This window comes from Blennius ocellaris, assembly GCF_963422515.1.
Source record: "Blennius ocellaris genome assembly, chromosome: 2".
Classification (NCBI taxonomy): domain Eukaryota; kingdom Metazoa; phylum Chordata; class Actinopteri; order Blenniiformes; family Blenniidae; genus Blennius; species Blennius ocellaris.
Window position 1 is genome coordinate 33,016,776 of NC_137651.1, and position 24,577 is coordinate 33,041,352.

Consider the following 24,577-nt stretch of genomic DNA (forward strand, 5'->3'; position numbering starts at 1 on the left):
TCCGGGCAGATGAAGGCTCGTCCAGAACAATGTGACTTTAACAGCTCGCCGACATGGAGTCGTCACAGAGGAGGCCTTTGAAGCCCTTTGAAGCCCTTTGAAGTGGGACGGACTTTGGAAGGCACGTCTAAGATTCAAGCAAAGTGTAAAAACAAATAAACTCCATGTCGGTTTTAAGAGTCGCAGCTTTTTATTTTTACAATAATTACAGAAAAAACACTACAGGACACGTCTAGTTAAACTAACCCCCCCCCCATTAAACTAGACATTATTCAATTCTTCCTTAAGGATCGCGACTTGAGAAATAAATACAAGTTTCTGTCCACCTGATGAGAGTTAAAAACAAACAATTGATAAAACGCCGCCGCCCCTAGGCCTTGGTGATGTGACCCTCTTTGATGAGGAAGTCGTAGATTTTGCGCGTCTTGTTGACGTCGATCTTGATGAGCGCCCGGGCCTGAGCCAGCCGCAGGCCGCCCTGCCGCCGGCACTCGTTCAGCAGGGCCTGCTTGTACTCCAGGTAGGCGCCGGGCACCAGGCGCACCACCTGGCACAGCTGCAACACACATCAAAGCACGTCTCAAAGCACTGGGCGCCGAAGGGAACACGGGAATTAGAAATGAACGTAACGATTAAGGATGACGACTGGGAACCGACATCAAAGAACAAATAACCGTCCGAGCCTCAGGGATCTGAGTGGGAAATTAAAATGAGATTTATTTATTTGTTAGAACTCCCTTTGTCACATCCAAGTTTGGTAGAACCTCTGATAGGTGTTGGAGGGGCCGTGGTCCAAAATTCATTATTGGAAAGACATAGAAGGTGAAATTAAAAATTGCCTCGGCATTGAAATCCCTTTAGAGCCACATTTCACAACATTAGAAGCTCCGTCCGTAATCTTGTTAAGTTTTTTTATCAACCTGCGGCGTGTCAAAGTGAGTATCCACGACTGGAGGGAGGAGCTAGATTCCCCACATGATGTCATGAAGGGGAACCCTCTGCTTCACCTGTACGAGGACACGTTCACTAAAAAGTGGTGCGAGTGAGGAAGATGACAGACTTTCTTCACTTCTAGGGGGGGTGGGCACACGTTAGAAAGTTACTTTACTTTCCGAGGATACTAAGGCTGCGTCTCAACTCTCCCCCTCAGCCCTTCATCTTACCCCCACCCCTTCATCTTGCCCCCACCCCTTCATCTTGCCCCCACCCCTTCATCTTGCCCCCACCCCTTCATCTTGCCCCCTCCCCTTCATCTGACCCCCACCCCTTCGTTCACCAGAGTCTTTCTATAGAAGAGCCATTACTGCACTCAACAACGTTTGACTGGTGGTGTTTTTCCCATTTTATGACATTTTGTATCTATTTATTTATGTATTTATTTATACTGTTGTCTTGCTTTGATCAGCACATTCTTTTATATTTTATACAAAACGGCACTTTAAAGAGGACTGCACCTTACAAATTCGTTGTGTGGAGTTTCAATGACAACATCGACATTCTATTCTATCTATTCTATACGGGCGCTTTAAGGCGGCCTGCTGGAGACGGACTTTAATTTGACGTATTCAATGGCGTGGCGACGGCCACGCCCTCGGTCCGGCCTCGTACCTCTTTCTCCCGCTCGTTGAGCTTCTCCGTCCCCGGCAGCCCGGTCAGGTTGAGAGGTGGAGCGCTGCGACGGCCTGTTGCTGCGGGGCACAGGGACAAAACCACACCGCGGCGTTAGGGTGACGCCACAGCAGCTTCACAACGCTGAAGTCCTTCCCTCGGAAACAGACTGGCGAGCAAATATTTACGGCGTACAAATTGAATAAACACAGAGAGAGAGAGGGAACGGTGGCTCACTTGAAAGGGAAAATCATGGAGAAGATAAATATGCGTGTATAGGGGCCGAGTGTATTTATGGAGGAGCGTCTGCAGTAATGTGTGTGAGCTGCGGTGACGGTACGGAGAGGTCGGAGCTCGGGGGGGTGGGGGTGGGGGTGGGGGTGGGGGTGGGGGTCCATACCTGAAACTGTGATGGTTGTGACAGCAGGGGTGATGCCAGCGTCTCTGTACGCACAAAGAAAAGTGTTATTATCTCCACAACCCTGTTTGTGTACACACACACACACACACACACACACACACACACACACACACACACACACACACACACACACACACACACACACACACACACACACACACACACACACACACACACACACACACACACACACACACACACACACACACACACACACACAGCTCCTCTGTTGTTCACTGTGCTCGCTCCATGATCGTCATCCAAACCAGATGAATCATTGAATTTAGACCCCCCCCCCCCCCAAGTAGAAGAATTAGAAGAATTTGGATAACCCCCCCCCAAGTAGAATAATTAGAAGAATTTGGATAACCCCCCCTCCCCCCTACATGTTTACTAAAGATAGCGCAGAGTCTGCGGTGGGAGTCACAGTGATACAGACGTCCGCTGCGTTGGTGCCCCGTGTGAGGCTCACATGGCCGCCTGCTTGCTGAGCCACTGCTGGCAGGCGCGGCCGTCCTGGATGTACTGCAGCACGTCGCACAGCATGGTCCTCTTCCGCCGCTCGTCCTCGCGCATCCGCTTCACCCGCTCGTAACACCTTCGCACCTGACGGAGGCAGAGACGCCGAAAATAAAAGTCAGACCCACGACGGCCCACCTTCTTACCGATCCGGACACCATTCAGGGGACGAGCGGTGAAAGTTACAGACGCCCTGCGAACGCCTCACATGTGCTATAAATGACCAAAACTGTCATTACACTGCAGGCCACCGGCTCTACAAACGTCACGCGCCGCCTTCCAGGAAATTCAATAATAAACCGTTGTTCCATTAAAGCTTGAATTTAAGTTACAGGCACACGAGTCACGTTACCAAAATGCTTCATTTTAGACGAGACGAAGGACAAAACAATCAATATTAAACATAGGAACACTATTACTATACTATACTATTATATGTATGACACCGTTTCATTATTCACGTGTCGCCTGAAGACCAGTTGGTCAGAATCCAGCGTTTCATCCCAAATTGTTTTGATTTTTACAATTTACACTTTTATATTTCTTTTTTCGTCGTTCTATGTGCGGCGACATCTAAAGAACTATTAGTTTTAACAGCTGGAGCCACAAGTTCATCAAATCTCACATATTACAACCACACGTTGCAGAGAAAGACATTTTTCCGGTCGATGCGAGGAACTTTAAAACTAAAGTTTTAATGAGACAAGAGGAGAGAAAAAATAAAAAGTCAAACTTGACTGACTGCAGAAGGACTTGATCCCGGCTTTCCGGTACTCCTGCAGCCTGCGGATCTCCCTCCTCAGCTCAAACTCCACTGCAGGGGAAGAGAAAAAAGGCGACGGCGGTTAAATGCAAATGGTTGGCACCTGAACTTGCACTGCTGCTTTGATGTTCAAACACAAAGCGACGGGTGACGTGTTGCTGCTTTCATGCCAAAGCAACAGGCGAAGCTCGGAGACAAAAAGACGTGCGTCAACCCTGACCGGAGAGGATTCCGGTAACTCTGGATGTCCCCTGGTGGGTTCATGTGCTCCACTGTGCCTTCAGAGGGAACAACTTCTTGGTGGCTCTGCCGGTTGCTCGGCAACAGTGCAAGTAAAACGCTTTTGGCACAAAAACCGTGTGGGGGAAAAAAAAAAAAAAAAAAAAAAGGCAAATTGCAAGTTTATGGCTCAAATGAGGGGGAAAATGGTTTTGGGGAAAATGAGGTGGCGAAAAAACCCAAAACAGGTTAAACCAGTGGTTGTGTGCTTGTTTCTGTCGCGGGGTACTAACGTGCGTGGCTCTCGATGAACTTGTCGTGTTCGGTGGGTCCGACCACCCGGGCGAAGCGCCGCATGGCGTCGTACAGCTCCTGCACCTCCTTCGGGTAGCATCGCTCCAGCACTGACGGAGGGACGACAGGGACGGGTGAAGCACAAAGAGACACCTTGTCTTTGATCTCAGTGAGATATCCTCTGGTAACATGCCGACATGGGGTTTGACATACCGCCCTGCTTCTCTTTGCACTTTGAAAGTCGCTCGTTATTATCTCCATAGTTGGACATTTGATCATCTTATGTATGTATATTTGTTTTTCTTTTCAACAATCTATTCATGCGCCGTAGACAAATCAAAGACACTAGTGCAGAATGTAGCATTGAAATGCAAAAAAAAAAAAGAAATAAATTGTGATGTGAAATTTCGAAAATGTAATGTAGTTCATTTAAAGATTTGTGAATTGAGATCAACGACGGTACACAATACTTTTTGTGTCTTTGCACAGTATTGACTTAATCGGTACGTTGGCTGTGTGACGCCACAGTTCTAATTGATCTGTTGTGTAAATGGTTTCCATGTCACATTAATGATGTGATGAGTTGGTCTCTATGTTTTCCTCGTTTCTTTTTCGTTTTGTTTGCAAAAGACCAAGATTTAGGATCAAAGGATCAAAGTCGTTTTGTATTTTTGCTGAAGGAGATGTACACAGATCATTTGGGCCGCCGCCGAGCGTCTTCTTGTAAATACGTCTGACCTTTATTATCCGGGCGCGGCGATATGATTATGATCTCCCGAGACTGCCGTGATCAAAAGCTGGACGAATGAAGTGTTAATTTAACACCGAGACACGCGTCAAGGTCCGCATGATATCAAAGCAAACATGCAATATGTGACGAAAACGTCATTTGCTCTTTCTCACTGGGCCTTTTTTCTTCTTCTTTCCATTTATATATTAAAAAAAAAGCCTTAAAATTGGTTGATTTGACAATTTTGCCTGAATAAATTCCACTTTTCTTCCCTGACCATGTTTAAAATTCTATTATTTTGAAATGGCAGAGCAGGAATACACGCTGCATGTGATTAATTTGTGAGGATTCTGTTATAATTTACACTCATTTGCTTCATGCAGTTTCAAGAATATAGAAAATAGGTTGGAAAAAAAATTAACTAAATGACATTCAGCAGCTTTGTCTATATTGGTTAATAAGAGGATATCATCTATACGAGTGAACTCCATTTACATATTTTACCATTAACGCCAGTTGACACGACGACATTTCTGCACCTGCATGAGAGATAAATTGGCGACTCGGCAGTAAATCCCACATTATCACAGGTTAACCATGAACAATATGGACTCTGCAGGGAATCACTTCATTAATTCGGTGCTTCTCTGGGTGACGGACGTGTTGGTTTGTTGTGTTGAGGACCGACTTGTTGCACACAAACCACAGTATTTTGCATTAAAAAAAACCATGTCAGGTTTTTATGAGTAAAGCGAAAAAATGTCAACCCTGCAGATACTGAAGTTTCCACATTTGATCCTCCTGTTCAATCTCCTCCTCTACTGATGCTGGATGCAGATTATTTCCTCATCTCCCACTAAGACAGCCTCGTGCTGCTTCATAAATACAAGCTGCTTAAAGTTTAACGTCATGAACGCTGAAGAAAAGTCCTGTAATTCCTCCAAACGCTGGCGCAAGAGAAACTACACATTTTCCCCAATCGGCAGTTTCCTTGAACGTCGGTCACTGAATATTCAGGGCAAAACAACCTGCTGATCTTGTTTGTTTGTTTGTTTTACTGCCTGACGGCCGAGAGGCTTCTGGGGTCTGGTTGAAAGTCCGACAGGCTTCAAACAGGTTAAGCTCAATAGTGTGATCGTCACGGCAACGCCTCTCCGGCTCAGCCGCCGGCAGACACTCCAGAGCTCCTCGTGCCTCGTCTGCAGGCATCGGCCTCGTTGCCGAGTAACAGGCGAGGGTGTGTGTGTGTGTGTGTGTGTGTGTGTGTGTGTGTGTGTGTGTGTCCACGTCCCGCCGTCAAGGCTCCGGCATGTGAGCTCTAATTAGCAGCTGCCATCTCGGGCGGAACACGCACGCCGGTGTTTGACTCGGGGGTCGCCGTGGCAACGGCGCGGACGTCCGTTTGGGTTTTCGCGACGACGTCCGGAGTCGTTTTAAACGTGACAAACACGACGGCGCCGGGCCGCCCGTCTGCAGCAGCCGCGCGCGCGCGCACACACACACACACACACACACACACACACACACACACACACACACACACACACACACACACACACACACACACACACACACACACACACACACACACACACACACACACACACACACACACACACACACACACACACACACACACACACACACACACACACACACACACAGTCTCCATGACAACTGGTCTGCAACTCCACAGCTACTCTTGAGTTCCCTTTTGTCTTGGAAGACCAGAGAGACGGGGGGGGGGGCGTCTGTCCACACCCCACCTGGCGAATCACACCCTGTTTATTTATATACCCCCCCCCCCCCCCGGTCTGTCTCCCCCTCCTCCTGCTGAGGAATTATTTCAGTGTGGAGGAGGAACTGTAAAGCTGCTTCTTCAACATCCAGAACAAACCGTCTGACCAGAGCGTCACGGTGCTCCGGCTGGAGGAACTCTGGCGCCCCCCCCGGGTCAGATCGGCGCCCCCCCCGGGTCAGATCGGCCCCTACACCGTCACAAACGACCCATGATCGTCTTCTGTGCTTTGTCGATTTCCTTCTCAAAAGTCAAACCTCCAGCAGCCTCTCCTCCGGCTTCTCCACAAATAAAACACGTGAGGGAGGAGTCCCCGACCCGACGGAGCGACGGGTGGAGGGGCGACGGGTGGAGGAGCGACGGGTGGTGGGGCGACGGGTGGAGGGGCGACGGGTGGAGGGGCGACGGGTGGAGGGGCGACGGGTGGAGGGGCGACGGGTGGAGGAGCGACAGGTGGAGCCGTGACGACGTGCCGGAGGAACCGCCGCGTCAGAAAAACGGGCGCTTTAATTGGACTGACCCTTAAATGGAGCTCCCGGGGGCTGAAAGCCGACCTGCGACAGGTGGATCGATAAAAGCAGTGCTCATCACACGGAGACTTTCACCCCCACCCCCCCCACCCCCCCAGAGGTCAACGCAGGTTATTACGCCACGGCTGTGACGACTCACGTTGGAACTTCCTCAGGTTGATCAAGCCGTGGTCCCGGACGATCCTGGAACACAGACACTCGTTCAGAAATGGTCTTTGACAAACTGTAAATCACTGTTATTCAGTCTGTTTTTTCCTTTTGGATAAATCTGGACTCACACACACAATAATTAATTCAGAAGTAATTACTTGGAAAAAAAAGTAAGTTTATGTGTAAAAAAACCAAATCTAATGTACAGATGTTATAGCAAAAATAAACTTTTAAAGCTCCACCTATACTGTTGAATTAGTACTATATATATATACTTCTATATAAAATATATTGTTTCAATAGTTGTGCTGTTGAACCAGACGAGACAGTGAAGTGGTTAACGTGTGGATTCATGGAAACAAAAGCTGCAGGTTGTTAAATTACATGTTGGGACAAACAAACAAACAATTCTCAGCTGAAAACGTGTTTTTGTCTCGTCAAGAACGACGCTCAGCTTCAGTTTCAGGGACGACCTGCGTCGGCGCTACTTTCATAAAGTTCAGCGTCTCGGGCGCAGGACGCACTCGTGTCTCTGTCAAAACGATTCAGCCAGCAGGAGGCGCTGAACGACTCCATAGACGACCTCCTGCAGCGGACAGGTTGGACTGGGACTTTGTCTCTTCACGCAAGAATAACGTCATAAAAATTGTTTTCTGCCTCCCTGAGGTTTTCACTAAAATTCTCCCGACACCAAGACGACTCTCAAAATCACTTTTACCGCCAACGTGTGGACGACAACACGGCTCAGTGTCACTAAAATACTATAAAACCACCAAAGTGAAGAATATCCTTTAATCTCAAAGCCACGAATTGAGCAGAAATGGGGATATTTTCTTCTCTTCATTCACGGTTCATCCTCATTTTAATTCACTGAACCTGAACCACTGCCCTCTAGTGGCCGGAGGCCGGCGCTTCAGCTCCTCGGCAGGATCCCGGGTTCGAGTCCAGAGTGGACTGTGAGGCTTTTCTACTTGGGAGTGTTCATGTTCCCCCTGGCGGTTCCTCCTGGTACCTCGGGTTTCCAAACACACTTTGAAGGCAGAAGATGAAAGGAAACACGCCGTCGGGGTTAACTGGAGACTTTAAATCGTTGGTAACGAGTTTCTGTCCGGGCGTGTTTGGCTGTGATGGAAAGACGCGCTACAACGCGGCCTCGGCCTCCACCTCCACCTCCACCTCCACCTGCCTGGGACTCACTGCAGTAAACCAGATAGTCGACCTCCCTTTAGAGGAAACCCACAAATCGCACATTGGAGGGTCTTTTATCTCCTCCGAGAAGAAGAGGAGGCCTACAACTCCCCAGTCCCCCTTTAAATCCCACATTTCAGCTCCCTTGCGTCACACCGACAGCCGTGTTTGTCTTTCTCATTACGACCACTGCACTTCAACGCAGGTCAGTTGGTGGCGGAACGACTTCTGCGTTAATGAAACGCGGCTCCGGCGGAGCACAGAACTCCTCTTCCTCGGGGGTCTGCGGCCCAATCGAAGCTCCGGAAAACTATTTTCAGTCTCCTACCCTTTGCGAGGATTTATCGCACGGCTGCTTTATGAGACGGGATTAACGTCAATAAACTGACAGCCGGACGTCTTAACGGTGTGTTTAGAGGGGTGGGGGGAGGAAGGCTACGTCTGCTGTGAGAGAATCGGAAGACGACTAGTCATACGTGACTCCGACATTATAGAATAAAACAGTAAAGTATCTGCATTCCTGGAAATGGAAGAGCAACAAACAACCTTTGCGATTCAGTGTTTGTTTAAGTGCACAATGAGAAATTCACTAAGAATTCAAATGATTTCTACACGATGATTCACACTTGTCAGTTTAACACAATAAAACACAGCAGAACCATCAAAAAGCTCCTTGTTAATAGTTTCGCAAAGGTTTTTTTTTTCTACTTCTTTACAGCAACTGCATGACAATTGTTCTTCAAACCACATTTCTTCCACAAATACATTTTATTTTAGACCTTTCAACATCTGAAATAACCAAAAACGCACCAGATTAGTTTTGTAAAATGACAAAGAAAAGCCTTTACCGACACACAAAACTCATTCCTGCTGAGTTTTCAGGTAACTCTTGATTTATTTCCTTCAATTCCTTCTTTGCACATTCGATGAATTTGGACCAGGAGTTACACTGAGTTCCATTAGAATCTGGTGAGTTATGCATGTAAAGCTCAGAACAAAGATAAAGAGGACATCAAAGACATCCATGGCTGTTGGTGGAACGGTTCCGTCTGGCCACAGCTCATCGACGTGGAATAGAGCTAATTAGTACATTAATTCACCACGTTAATTAGGCCAATGATCGATATCGCGAGACCCAACAACTTCAGAGGTGAAGAAACGCGGATCGGAGCGTCTCTTTGAAGTTTTCCTTCACTTCAGAAAATCGAATTCGGACGACCAATGGATGCGACGTTGAGTCTTCCTCCACTCCACAGACCCCGGCCATCAAACACAGTGGAAGAAGTTTGCTCTGAGGTTCAGGGGCAGAGCTCACGGTGCCGACGTCTCCCTGACAGGCCTCAGAGTCAGCGGGATTAAAAAAACTAAACAAGATTTTAAAATAACAACACATGAAAATAAAACTTGTTTTGAGTCCAGAAACTCTGTTTTCAAGAGACGGGGCCAGAATTAGTTTCTTGTTTTTGAAACTCAATTTTCTTGTTCAGATAATTTTGCTCACTTTTAAGGAGTAATTTTCTTGTTTTAGTAGATTTTTTTCTTATTTTTTTTCAGAGGAATATTCCCAGTGTGTTATTTGCGTCCAAAACAGCATTTCTGGACTCAAAACAAGTATTTTCATGTGTTTTGATTTTAAAATCTTAAAATAAAAAGATTGGGCTTATGAAATGCAAAAAGTCATTTTAAGATTTTAAAATAACAGCACATGAATATAAAACTTGTTTTGAGTCCAGAAACGCTGTTTTCAAGAGACGGGGCCAGAATTAGTTTCTTGTTTTTGAAAATCTTGAAAAGCTAAAATTTTCTTGTTCTCTTGGCCGATAATTTTTCTTATTTTAACTATTAATTTTCTTGTTTCGGAGGAAGTTTTGCAGTGCGCAGAGACATTTCCGAGTCGACAACTGGACTAACACGTATTTCCAGAGGTTGCAGGATCAATTCCCTGTTGAAACCGTAGACATACGTTTATTCCTCCGTCCCACCATGTAGCGGCCCGATCACGTGACGTAGGGACGGGTACGGAATTCCTCGGGTACTACCGAGAACCGCTTCAGGTCAAATCAAGCGGTACCGTGTTTCGGCCTTGTAAACCGCCACAAGGAAGAGTAGCCAATTTGTCCGAGCCGCACTTGAACCCATCACTGCAGGAACGTTTAAATCTGAACGGAACCCGTCCCACACTGGCTGAGGGACGTGGGACATGTCCAGCAGGTTGACGGTCCTTTCATGAGAGTATGACGCATCGTCAAGCTTCCTGCGGCGCTTCAGCGACAGATTCACCACGTACCTGTTAAATTATGGCGTTAAACTCGCCACGTTTCTGTTATTTATCGTCGCCCAAACACAAACTTACAAAAGCTGCACTGGGTCCGGCTGGACATGCGGTTCTCAATGAACAAGACACTTTTACAGAAGATATTCAGGGTTTCAATCGGGGTTCTCGCAGCGAGAAAGTTGCACCTGACCGACGACGTGCGGTTTGTCATGAGAGCCTGGCGGGAAAAAGAAAAGGCTTAAAGTCCCGGTGAAATGTAAAACACTACTTTGCAAAAAACCATAGTTGTGGTTCTACTTGTAAGGTTCCTCTGACTTGTAAGGTTCCTCTGACTCTGCCCCTCCACTGTTGTCGCATAAAGTTATTTGAATTTTGAATCTCCAGCCAAGGAAGTCGGGGGAACCTTCTTCGTGGGCCGTTGTGGGCGGAGCCTATGTGTGACATCATGAGTTGTGCAGATCTCGATCTGTTGTGTTTATATCGGCTTGTTTCCTCTTAAATATCCAAGTTTTTACAGTGTTTTGAAGTTATAGACGACGTTTTATGAGCCTTGATGAAAGATTGAGCCTGGAAGAGACCAGAGAGGAGGAAAGGAGCACGGGCGGCGGGAGCGGCTAGCGGCTAGCTCGCGTGGCTAGCGGGAGCCGCTAGCTTGGGTGGCTAGCGGGAGGCCTCAAAGCCTCAAAGGTGAAAAGTGGCGGCTGCTGAGGCGAGGAGACGAGGACGAATGGAGGACGAAGCGTCTTCTGCTTCCTCAAACATGTTCCAGACGGGGTCACCGATGGCAGAACCACCTTCTGTGTCTTCTTCACCAATCACTGGGTTTGAAATGACCATGATGATGAAATCTGGTTCAATTCAGCCTCTTCGTGGTCAAAACTCTGATCCTCCATCATGTAAACACAACTTGGGCGTGTGCACAACTCGTGATGTCACTCTGTTATTGTCAGAAGCTCCGCCCAGCAGAGGAAATAGCGCCGTTTATCGGCTGTTTTCTCTCAGATTGTCGTGTTTTAACATTTGACCTTCAGCCAGTTAGCAGGAAAATGTTCTAGAAGAGACACCAGAGGGTTCTGGAGGTGGAACCTTCATTTCACTGGGACTTGAAATATTCAGGCTGCTGACCCGGGGACACACTGAGCCTCCAGAGACTCGCGTGTTCAAGAAAACGACGAAAGTTTACATGAGAACTTCTGAATACTTCTGCAAACGCTGCATGTTTTCTTATTCAGGAGGCACAAAGTGTTGGGCTGCTAGATTTTAATTCACTGTGCAGTGATTCCAGCTGAAAGCAGAAAGAAGCACTGGAGGGGAACTGAAGGTTCCTGGAAGTCGATGGAGGCGCTTATGAGGCCCCCTGCTGGCGGAGTGGCGGCGTTGCAACATGATCAACAAAACAAAACAAAAAAAACGGGGACTTACTTCTTCCGTCTTTGTCTCTCTTTTAACCTGGAGTGATAAATATCGACCACGGCGAGCTTCAGGGCTGGAAACAACAGAATCGCCACGTCAGCTAAATCTCACCCCGTCGTCTGTGTTTCCATAGAAACAGAACCGGCGATGGACGCGACCCACCGTGCAGGATGTCCGAGTCGTCGTCCACAAAGTCGATGTCTTTCAGGTCCCATTCTGCGTAGTTGTCAAACTCCTGCGTGAACGGTTGGGGGTGGGGGAGGGGTGGAGGTGGGGGAGGGGTGGGGGAGGGGTGGAGTGGGTTATTTTCATCTTTCCACTGGATCGCAGTTCAAACGTCTCCAGCGAAGCGAACGGCGAGATGAATCCCCCGCCGCGAGAGCGAGAGTCACTATTTCAATATCCGGCCCCCTAGTGGCGACCCTGACATTTATTTATTTATTTATTACGCACGCACGCACGCACGCACGCACGCACGCACGCACGCACACACACACACACACACACACACACACACACACACACACACACACACACACACACACACACACACACACACACACACACACACACACACACACACACACACACACACACACACACACACACACACACACGGCTCACCTCCATGAAGTCTGCTCTGGCCGGCATGTACCCCGCCATGTCTCGGGACAGCACCGAGTCGAAAGTGGGCCGAGGGGGGTCGTCGCTGGCTGCACCGTCACAACAACAACAACAACAACAACAACAAATGAGGAAAAAGCTCAAAACGATGATCATCGTAGATGTAAATGAACAAAACGTGTTTTATTTAATCCGTCTGTTTCTGTCTCTTCTTTTATTATATCGAGGATTTTTTCCCCCACAAAATGCTAGAAATGTGTTGCTCACGTTAAGAAACTGTGCAAAAATGATTAGAGTTGTTTTATTGTCATTCTACATGACGTAAAGTGAACATTTTCCATTTCAGCTCCACAAAGTTGGAAGGATTCACAGAAACATGGAAGAATTCAAACTTTTGCCGACTTCTTGTTCCTCGTATTACTTTAGCAAAGGCGGGTTTACGACGCACTATTCAGATGATCTACATTCATTTGTTGAGGATTCCAAACTAATCCCTACGTTCCCCCAGCAGGTCGGCGTCGTCACATTCACTTTGTGCTCGAGAAGGATCGTGGAGATTTTCCGCGTCGCGACACTTTTTCCTGCAGCCACCGACTTCCGGACGAATTAAAAGGAAGATTGACATGCAGAGAAACCAAAACAAGACACGCCCACCAACGTGCCAAGGGTCCTCTTCTCTGCTGCGACCCCCTCCACTAAGTTTGTCCTTTCAGAGACACCGTACCCCCTCCACTAAGTTTGTCCTTTCAGAGACACCGTACTCCCTCCACTAAGTTTGTCCTTTCAGAGACACCGTACCCCCTCCACTAAGTTTGTCCTTTCAGAGACACCATACCCCCTCCACTAAGTTTGTCCTTTCAGAGACACCGTACCCCCTCCACTAACTTTGTCCTTTCAGAGACACCGTACCCCCTCCACTAAGTTTGTCCTTTCAGAGACACCATACCCCCTCCACTAAGTTTGTCCTTTCAGAGACACCGTACTCCCTCCACTAAGTTTGTCCTTTCAGAGACACCGTACTCCCTCCACTAAGTTTGTCCTTTCAGAGACACCGTACCTCCTCCACTAAGTTTGTCCTTTCAGAGACACCGTACCCCCTCCACTAACTTTGTCCTTTCAGAGACACCGTACCTCCTCCACTAAGTTTGTCCTTTCAGAGACACCGTACTCCCTCCACTAAGTTTGTCCTTTCAGAGACACCGTACTCCCTCCACTAAGTTTGTCCTTTCAGAGACACCGTACCCCCTCCACTAACTTTGTCCTTTCAGAGACACCGTCCACTAAGTTTGTCCTTTCAGAGACACCGTCCACTAAGTTTGTCCTTTCAGAGACACCGTACCCCCTCCACTAAGTTTGTCCTTTCAGAGACACCGTACCTCCTCCACTAAGTTTGTCCTTTCAGAGACACCGTACCTCCTCCACTAAGTTTGTCCTTTCAGAGACACCGTACCTCCTCCACTAAGTTTGTCCTTTCAGCGACACCATACCCCCTCCACTAAGTTTGTCCTTTCAGAGACACCATACCCCCTCCACTAAGTTTGTCCTTTCAGAGACACCGTACTCCCTCCACTAAGTTTGTCCTTTCAGAGACACCGTACCCCCTCCACTAACTTTGTCCTTTCAGAGACACCGTACCTCCTCCACTAAGTTTGTCCTTTCAGAGACACCGTACCTCCTCCACTAAGTTTGTCCTTTCAGAGACACCATACCCCCTCCACTAAGTTTGTCCTTTCAGAGACACCATACCCCCTCCACTAAGTTTGTCCTTTCAGAGACACCGTACTCCCTCCACTAAGTTTGTCCTTTCAGAGACACCGTACTCCCTCCACTAAGTTTGTCCTTTCAGAGACACCGTACCTCCTCCACTAAGTTTGTCCTTTCAGAGACACCGTACCCCCTCCACTAACTTTGTCCTTTCAGAGACACCGTACCTCCTCCACTAAGTTTGTCCTTTCAGAGACACCGTACTCCCTCCACTAAGTTTGTCCTTTCAGAGACACCGTACTCCCTCCACTAAGTTTGTCCTTTCAGAGACACCGTACCCCCTCCACTAACTTTGTCCTTTCAGAGACACCGTCCACTAAGTTTGTCCTTTCAGAGACACCGTCCACTAAGTTTGTCCTTTCAGAGACACCGTACCCCCTCCACTAAGTTTGTCCTTTCAGAGACACCGTACCTCCTCCACTAAGTTTGTCCTTTCAGAGACACCGTACCTCCTCCACTAAGTTTGTCCTTTCAGAGACACCGTACCTCCTCCACTAAGTTTGTCCTTTCAGAGACACCATACCCCCTCCACTAAGTTTGTCCTTTCAGAGACACCATACCCCCTCCACTAAGTTTGTCCTTTCAGAGACACCGTACTCCCTCCACTAAGTTTGTCCTTTCAGAGACACCGTACCCCCTCCACTAACTTTGTCCTTTCAGAGACACCGTACCTCCTCCACTAAGTTTGTCCTTTCAGAGACACCGTACCTCCTCCACTAAGTTTGTCCTTTCAGAGACACCGTACTCCCTCCACTAAGTTTGTCCTTTCAGAGACACCGTACCCCCTCCACTAACTTTGTCCTTTCAGAGACACCGTACTCCCTCCACTAAGTTTGTCCTTTCAGAGACACCGTACCCCCTCCACTAAGTTTGTCCTTTCAGAGACACCGTACCCCCCTCCACTAAGTTTGTCCTTTCAGAGACACCGTACCTCCTCCACTAAGTTTGTCCTTTCAGAGACACCGTACCTCCTCCACTAAGTTTGTCCTTTCAGAGACACCATACCCCCTCCACTAAGTTTGTCCTTTCAGAGACACCGTACTCCCTCCACTAAGTTTGTCCTTTCAGAGACACCGTACCTCCTCCACTAAGTTTGTCCTTTCAGAGACACCATACCCCCTCCACTAAGTTTGTCCTTTCAGAGACACCGTACCCCCTCCACTAAGTTTGTCCTTTCAGAGACACCATACCCCCCTCCACTAAGTTTGTCCTTTCAGAGACACCGTACCCCCCTCCACTAAGTTTGTCCTTTCAGAGACACCATACCCCCTCCACTAAGTTTGTCCTTTCAGAGACACCGTACTCCCTCCACTAAGTTTGTCCTTTCAGAGACACCATACCCCCCTCCACTAAGTTTGTCCTTTCAGAGACACCGTACCCCCCTCCACTAAGTTTGTCCTTTCAGAGACACCGTACCTCCTCCACTAAGTTTGTCCTTTCAGAGACACCGTACCTCCTCCACTAAGTTTGTCCTTTCAGAGACACCATACCCCCTCCACTAAGTTTGTCCTTTCAGAGACACCGTACTCCCTCCACTAAGTTTGTCCTTTCAGAGACACCGTACTCCCTCCACTAAGTTTGTCCTTTCAGAGACACCGTACTCCCCTCCACTAAGTTTGTCCTTTCAGAGACACCGTACCCCCTCCACTAACTTTGTCCTTTCAGAGACACCGTACTCCCTCCACTAACTTTGTCCTTTCAGAGACACCGTACTCCCGCCACTAAGTTTGTCCTTTCAGAGACACCGTACCCCCTCCACTAACTTTGTCCTTTCAGAGACACCGTACCCCCTCCACTAAGTTTGTCCTTTCAGAGACACCGTACCCCCCTCCACTAAGTTTGTCCTTTCAGAGACACCGTACCCCCTCCACTAAGTTTGTCCTGTCAGAGACACCGTACCCCCTCCACTAACTTTGTCCTTTCAGAGACACCATACCCCCTCCACTAAGTTTGTCCTTTCAGAGACACCGTACTCCCTCCACTAAGTTTGTCCTTTCAGAGACACCGTACCCCCTCCACTAACTTTGTCCTTTCAGAGACACCGTACTCCCTCCACTAACTTTGTCCTTTCAGAGACACCGTACTCCCTCCACTAAGTTTGTCCTTTCAGAGACACCGTACCCCCTCCACTAACTTTGTCCTTTCAGAGACACCGTACCCCCTCCACTAAGTTTGTCCTTTCAGAGACACCGTACCCCCCTCCACTAAGTTTGTCCTTTCAGAGACACCGTACTCCCTCCACTAAGTTTGTCCTTTCAGAGACACCGTACCCCCTCCACTAAGTTTGTCCTTTCAGAGACACCATACCCCCTCCACTAAGTTTGTCCTTTCAGAGACACCATACCCCCTCCACTAAGTTTGTCCTTTCAGAGACACCGTACCTCCTCCACTAAGTTTGTCCTTTCAGAGACACCGTACCCCCTCCACTAAGTTTGTCCTGTCAGAGACACCATACCCCCTCCACTAAGTTTGTCCTTTCAGAGACACCATACCCCCTCCACTAAGTTTGTCCTTTCAGAGACACCGTACCCCCCTCCACTAAGTTTGTCCTTTCAGAGACACCGTACCCCCTCCACTAACTTTGTCCTTTCAGAGACACCGTACTCCCTCCACTAACTTTGTCCTTTCAGAGACACCGTACTCCCGCCACTAAGTTTGTCCTTTCAGAGACACCGTACCCCCTCCACTAACTTTGTCCTTTCAGAGACACCGTACCCCCTCCACTAAGTTTGTCCTTTCAGAGACACCGTACCCCCCTCCACTAAGTTTGTCCTTTCAGAGACACCGTACACCCTCCACTAAGTTTGTCCTGTCAGAGACACCGTACCCCCTCCACTAACTTTGTCCTTTCAGAGACACCATACCCCCTCCACTAAGTTTGTCCTTTCAGAGACACCGTACTCCCTCCACTAAGTTTGTCCTTTCAGAGACACCGTACCCCCTCCACTAACTTTGTCCTTTCAGAGACACCGTACTCCCTCCACTAACTTTGTCCTTTCAGAGACACCGTACTCCCTCCACTAAGTTTGTCCTTTCAGAGACACCGTACCCCCTCCACTAACTTTGTCCTTTCAGAGACACCGTACCCCCTCCACTAAGTTTGTCCTTTCAGAGACACCGTACCCCCCTCCACTAAGTTTGTCCTTTCAGAGACACCGTACTCCCTCCACTAAGTTTGTCCTTTCAGAGACTCCCCACTGTTGTTGAGACAAGCTAAAGCTAATGGAGGACGTCCAACCATACGAGAGTTTTATTTTGAAATCGCCTAAAAATCGCCTAAAAAATAAAGACATTCAAATGCTTAGCGAAAGGACGTGCTTTTGCGACATCTCGCAAAAAGTTACTGCGAGATTCCGAGATAGCCCGCCCCCCCCACCCGTGGATAAGAACCAGGATGTTACAAAACAAACAACAAACGCAGGTCCTACGTTTAAAAGGAATGGCGCCCTCTGCGTAGCGACAGTCCTTGGCCTTGCGCAGGCTGAGCAGCGTGGAGGAGAAGAGCGGGTTGTTGATGAAGTTCTTCATGTAGTGACTCTCACACTCCTCTTTCGTCTTACTGCGCATCTGATAGGCCACGTCCTGCCTGGGGACACAAACCCACCGTAACACCAGCGTCTGGGTTTTCACTTTAAGCTTCTTAAACACGCACAAACACTCATTTGCATGTAAAACAATCAGATTCAATGTTTTTATTCACACTTGAGACTTAATTTGGGTTCATTTATTTGAAATTTATTTAGTGTATGAATATGCATGTTTGTGTTTGTAATGTATACATTTACTATATCTACGATCAGAGACACTGTTATATTGTTGTTGTTCGACCTTTGTTCTGGGGTGTATTTTTTTTTTTTTTTATTGTTTGGAATTAAAAAAAAAAAAAGTCTATTGTATGTTGTTTGTGAACCATTGTAATCCCAAATGAAAAAAGATTAATAATAAAAATTAAAAAAAGAAGTATTTATTCCATTACTTGACATTCTGGGTCAAAATTGTTATTGTTTGGAAATTAAAAAAAAAATGTCTATTGCATATTGTTTGTGTACCATTGTATTTCCAAATGGAAAAAAAATTAATAAAAAAAAAAGTATTTATTCCATTGCCTGATGTTTTGGGTCAAAATAAACAAAAACAGGTCAAATAAAAGCCGTAATAAAAAAATTATGACGCTTGTGTTTAAATAGCTAGGTAATAAGTCTTAAATGACTAAATTCACAAAAGCGAAAACAAGCTGGAGGGACTATTTGTCAGTGACGAATACTTATATTCTATCATATATTTCATATGGCATATTGCATGTACATATACATATATGTATACAAGTGCAAGTACACTAATACCATTGGCATTATTATTATTATTACTCTTGATATATATATATTGTTGTTATTGTTATTTTATTGCTACCATTATTAGTAGTACTATACACGAGTATTATACACTATTTCACACTGTTATTATGTGTATTATTGTTATTATTATTATATAATGCCTACTTCTAATGGCTCTGCCACGGCACCTTACTATTTATTTATTTATCTTGCTTTTATCGCCTGTTATTCCTAAGTGCCCATGTTCCCTTCTGTGTTTTACTTTATGTCTTATACCCAGATATTTAATTTTTTACTTTATTACTATTGTATTGTATTTTATAATATTTGTATGTACCAGACTGCTGCAACAAGACAATTTCCCTTCGGGGATGAGTAAAGTCATTATCTCTCTCTCTCTCTCTCTCTCTCTCTCTCTCTCTCTCCCCCAGCCTTCAACACACAGGGTTATAGAAGGTATAGTCTATACGACGGTGGAGGTTGGGGTCTGTTCACACTGACCAGTTGCCGAAGCCACAGTCCATGACGGCCTCCAGCAGCGCCATCTCCTCCTGGGCCGTCCAGCCCGGCTCCAGGACCGGGAAGTCCGACGTCTGCAGAGGGACGGGGGGGGCGAGGGGGGGGGACAGGTGAGGACGGACGACAGCCGGAGGGACGCCGCTGGCTGGCGTGAAGACGGCCTCACTCACTTACCATGATTTCATATTTGTGGTCGCTCTGGTGCTTCTTGTACTCGAACCCCCGTGTGAAACACTGGAAACACAGAGGAGCAACGTGACTATTAATAACCAGACGTTAACCACAGGGCATTTCAAGTCCCAGTGAAATGAAGGTTCCACCTCCAGAACCCTCTGGTGTCTCTTCTAGAACATTTTCCTGCTAACTGGCTGAAGGTCAAATGTTAAAACACGACAATCTGAGAGAAAATAGCCGATAAACGGCGCTATTTCCTCTGCTGGGCGGAGCTTCTGACAATAACAGAGTGACATCACGAGTTGTGCACACGCCCAAGTTGTGTTTACATTATGGAGGATCAGAGTTTTGACCACGAAGAGGCTGAATTGAACCAGATTTCATCATCATGGTCATTTCAAACCCAGTGATTGATGAAGAAGACACAGAAGGTGGTTCTGCCATCGGTGACCCCGTCTGGAATATGTTTGAGGAAGCAGAAGACGCTTCGTCCTCCATTCGTCCTCGTCTCCTCGCCTCAGCAGCCGCCACTTTTCACCTTTGAGGCTTTGAGGCTCCTGACTTTTGGCAGAACGACCGTCTTCCTGGATCCAACACGTCCAAGAGCTTTTCTAACTGAGCTTCTCTAACTGTGGAATCACCGGAGAGTCCAGGTGTTACTGGATCGCCTACTAGCCGCTCGAGCTAGCGCCTCCCGCTAGCCACGCGAGCTAGCGCCTCCCGCTAGCCACGCGAGCTAGCGCCTCCCGCTAGCCACGCGAGCTAGCGCCTCCCGCTAGCCACCCGAGCTAGCCGCTAGCCGCTCCCGCCGCCCGTGCTCCTTTCCTCCTCTCTGGTCTCTTCCAGCCTCAATCTTTCATCAAGGCTCATAAAACGCTGACTAGAACTTCAGAACACTGTAAAAACTTGGATATTTAAGAGGAAACAAGTCGATATAAACACAACAGATCCAGATCTGCACAACTCGTGATGTCACACATAGGCTCCGCCCACAACGGCCCACGAAGAAGAAGGATTCCCCCGACTTCCTCGGCTAGAGATTCAAAATTTCAAATAACTTTGTTATGCGACAACAGTGGTGGGGCAGAGTCGGAGGAACCTTACAAGTCGGAGGAACCTTACAAGTAGAACCACAACTATCGGTTTTTTGCAAAGTAGTGTTTTACATTTCACTGGGACTTTAAAGTTCTAAATTGCCCCGAGATGCGAATGTGCAACGTTAATTTTACTAGATCATAACAAGACGATGTTGCTGCTGCCTTTATAATGTGCCGTATCCTAATCCATCTCATTTCAGAATGATTTATCTGTATGTGTTGCTTCAGCGTAAAAGCTTCTCACTGTACAGTGTAGCTATTCATCTGTCTCTATGACAAATAAATAAAAGGGGTCAGAGGACAGAAGGGAAGTAGCAGCTATCCACCACCCGTCAAGTGAGCCTGTAACCAATTTTAACTGCGCTTTTATTAGTGCCTTTACGGTAAAACACAAGACCATCATTTTCAAATCAACAGATCCAAGTTTAAGAGTACTTTTCTCCAAATTCCTACGGTAATATTCTTTGATATTACTTGCAGTAGTAAAGGAGTGTGTCTAGTATTGCCCTGAAGTGGAATTAGATGTAAACCTATGAATACTTGTGTTTCACAACAAATTGTAAACGGACCGTCTGTCGCTGCTTTCAGGGCTTTTATTTTGAAAGATTTCCCCCCAGCATTGCGGCCCTACGCTAGCTTGTGTTTTACCGTAAAGGCGCGAATAAAAGCGCAGTTAAACTTGAGTGCGGGCTCACTGGACGGCAGTAGCTATTCCACCACAGCGCACTTTAACGTCACTCCACACTTCTAGTTTTTATTCAAAGTTTTTATTATTTTTTTGCTATTTCTATTTAGTAAAGGTTCATGAAGAGTCTATATAATATTGTACATTATTATTTTTATTTTTTTTAGACTTATCCTATTTTATAAATCCTTTGATCTCTGTGTTTCTGCTCCGGTCCTGTTAAAGCTGCTGGAACTTTTCATTTGGCTGAGGGATTAATAAAGTCACTCTGAATATACTGAATCTTGAATCCAGGCTCTGTTGTGTCCTGATGTCCTGTTTGTTTTTTCAGCTGCCACCTTGGTGCCTTTACTTTGTGTGCCACATTAAAATAAAAGACCAGATTCCAGAGAAACACTGACCTGCAGACAGAGCAGGAAAGGCGACGGTCCACATTCTGCACACTTGATGTAGGGTTCAGTCAGGTAAGACGAGCAGCCTCTGCACGGAGGCTTATCGAAGGGGTCGTCTGCAAAGAGCGACTTGTCAACTCCACCATGATCCAAACAAACACCATTTAACCCTTAGATGGACACGTGGGGGGAGGGGGGGGTTGTTATTCTTCAACATCTTTAAAACAAAGAGTTGTAATATATTCATATTCCAGGTATTCCTCAGAAAACATGTTTGTGACATGAGGACATTTGCATTTTTATTGATTTTTTCATTGATTTTAAGAAATTGCAGTTTTTGTATCACGACCCCACTCTTGCACAAGTGGGGTCAGAAATGAGCCCAAGCAGTTTCTATGGAATCTTTTATGGAACTTTAATTCTTAGCAACTCTGACAGTCCCACTGACACATGATGTCATCTTCTACATGTGATGTCATCTTGTACATCTGATGTCATCTTCTACATCTGATGTCATCTTATACATCTGATGTCATCTTCTACATCTGATGTCATCTTATACATCTGATGTCATCTTCTACATCTGATGTCATCTTATACATCTGATGTCATCTTCTACATCTGATGTCATCTTATACATCTGATGTCATACCTGGAATACCTGGAAAATGAATATTACAACTCTTTGTTTTAAAGATTTTGAAGAATAACAACCCAGCATATTGCAAAAACGCATTGATTTGATTTCCACTTGAGGAAAAGTGTATTGATTGTTTTGCATCCAAGGATTAAACGTTGACTTTTAAACTCGCAGGGAGCTTTTATTGAATTAAATGGAAACGATATGACGCTCCCACGTACACACTCGCACTAGCGAGAACGCACCGTCACTGTGTTCATAGCGTGAAAAACCTATTTAGACACAAGTCAGACTTTACACAATAAAAGAAAAAAAAATTACAAATCAAGAAACGTTGGAGGAAAAAGCTTCCGCACGCCGCTACATGCTACCGCGGAGCTAGCTCGCTGCGGCTAACGCGGCGAGCCGCAGGACCCGGGACAAATGGCTAAAAATCGTGAACTTAGAGTTCAAACTTACTGGTAAAAGACGCCAGGCGGTCCATCTGGCGACGTCTACGGTGTTTGCTTGAGGGAAAAACTGCAACCAGACGCGATGTTTTGAGTCGATCTGTTTTTCGAAGTTCGCCAGTAAACCTGGCGATCGAAGGCGAAACGAGTCGAACTCAGAACAAGTCGATCAGGCATTTAAACCGCTTTTTGTGTAATTTAGCGTAGATTTGTTGTCTTTCTGCATTTGTTGTTTTATCCACCTTGGTGTCATATCACGAATTGCTTTATTTTCCATTTATATTATTTATTAACGATTTCTGCAAAATCTGTCTTTTCATTTTTTTTTTTTAATTTCTTGTAGTTGTTTTTTTTCACTCTGTGTAAATACTTATTTTCATTCATTCATTAGCCTTTATTTAGTCAGGAGAAGCACATCGAGATGAAATATTTCTTTTACTAATCCTGAAAAGTGTGTAATTTTATTTATTTACGTCATTTTTATCTATTTTTTCCTCATTTTGTGTCTTTGTAACTGCAAAACAACAATTGGTGTATTATTTTGTAATAGTTTTGTCACTATTGAAATGATTTAATCTCACTTTGTTGTTCTCTCTCTCTCTCTCTCTCTCGATACAAAAAATAAATAAATATATATATATTTTATTTTATTTTATTTATTTTTTTTCAGATTTTACCACATTTTTTCCCAAAACTTGTTATTGAGGCTATTAAGGCTTAAAATATTTTCACTTTAAGCTTCTTAAAAGACGCACAAACACTCATTTGCATGTATAACAATCAGATTCAATGTATTTATTCACACTTGAGACTTAATTTGGGTTCATTTATTTTAATGTAATTCTTTTAGTGTGTGAATATGCATATGTTTGTGTTTGAAATATATACATTTACTATATCTACTATCAGAGACACTGTTATATTGTTATTGTTCGACCTTTGTTCTGGGGTGTATTTTTTTTTTTTATTGTTTGGAATTTTAAAAAAAAAATGTCTCTTGTATATTGTTTGTGTACCATTGTAATCCCAAATGAAAAAAGATTACTGAAAAAAAAAAAAAAAAAAAGAAGAAGTATTTATTCCATTGCCTGACATGTTGGGTCAAAATAAACAATAATAGGTCAAATAAAAGCCGTAATAAAAATAAATAGGTTTGTTCATATTGTTGCTGTTCGACCCTTGTTCTGGGGTCTTGGGTGTATTTTTTTTTAATGTTTATTGTTTGGAAGAAAAAAATAAAATGTCTATTGTATGTTGTTTGTGTACCATTGTAATCCCAAATGATTAGGATACAAACGTCATGGTTCATCAGTTCTGACGAGTGGTAATTCTCGATCCCGCCACACGGGGGCGGTGTTGCACCGTTTGCTCGACGGCAACGAGCCACGTCTTTCTTTTGTCTCCTTCCAGGATCCGTCCTGGGAACGGCTGACAATCACTTCGCTCCTGCGGTTACAAGCAATGAGAAATAATCTGCAGTTGCTGATATTTTCCAGGCTCTGCATCCGACCTTTGACCCCCCAAACCTAACGCCAATAGCAGCAAGTAAATATATGTGAATATACGGGCCATATATAGGTCTCCTGTACTGCTTCTTTATTTCCACACACACATATATATATATATATATATACACTTTGGCAGCTGTTGTACTTTATCAAGGCAATAACTAAGAACGAACTAAAAAAACAATTATGCAAGAAGAACATATAGGTACATATATGCACACATATATACGTGCATATATGTACCTATATAGGTACCTGTATGCATGTATATGTGTACATATATGTGCATTTATGTACATATAGTATAGGAAAACGGCCAATTTTATATATGTTACATATGTTAAAAACCTATATTAAAACATATGTTTCTATAGGTTCCTTCCATGCCGTGAAACGTGAAGGAGAGAAATATTGCGGAGACGTGAGCGATGTGGACCTCTGATTCGGTGCAGATGTTGTGGCCACGTCGGGATAACGCCGTTA

At 45.6% G+C, this 24,577-nt stretch overlaps 1 protein-coding gene across 1 annotated transcript; it reads right to left on the reverse strand.

Annotated features, from left to right (window-relative positions):
- Positions 1 to 252: 252 nt before the first annotated feature.
- tada2a (transcriptional adaptor 2A) lies at positions 253 to 22,711 on the reverse strand. The gene is given in 16 exon segments (XM_080514670.1): positions 253 to 556; positions 1,609 to 1,688; positions 2,009 to 2,052; positions 2,502 to 2,623; positions 2,625 to 2,635; positions 3,291 to 3,362; positions 3,824 to 3,934; positions 7,022 to 7,065; positions 11,918 to 11,981; positions 12,071 to 12,143; positions 12,533 to 12,621; positions 17,725 to 17,882; positions 19,132 to 19,223; positions 19,324 to 19,383; positions 21,507 to 21,613; positions 22,597 to 22,711. Coding segments are annotated over 16 exon segments (1,338 nt in total). The 5' UTR covers positions 22,622 to 22,711; the 3' UTR covers positions 253 to 370.
- Positions 22,712 to 24,577: the final 1,866 nt, after the last annotated feature.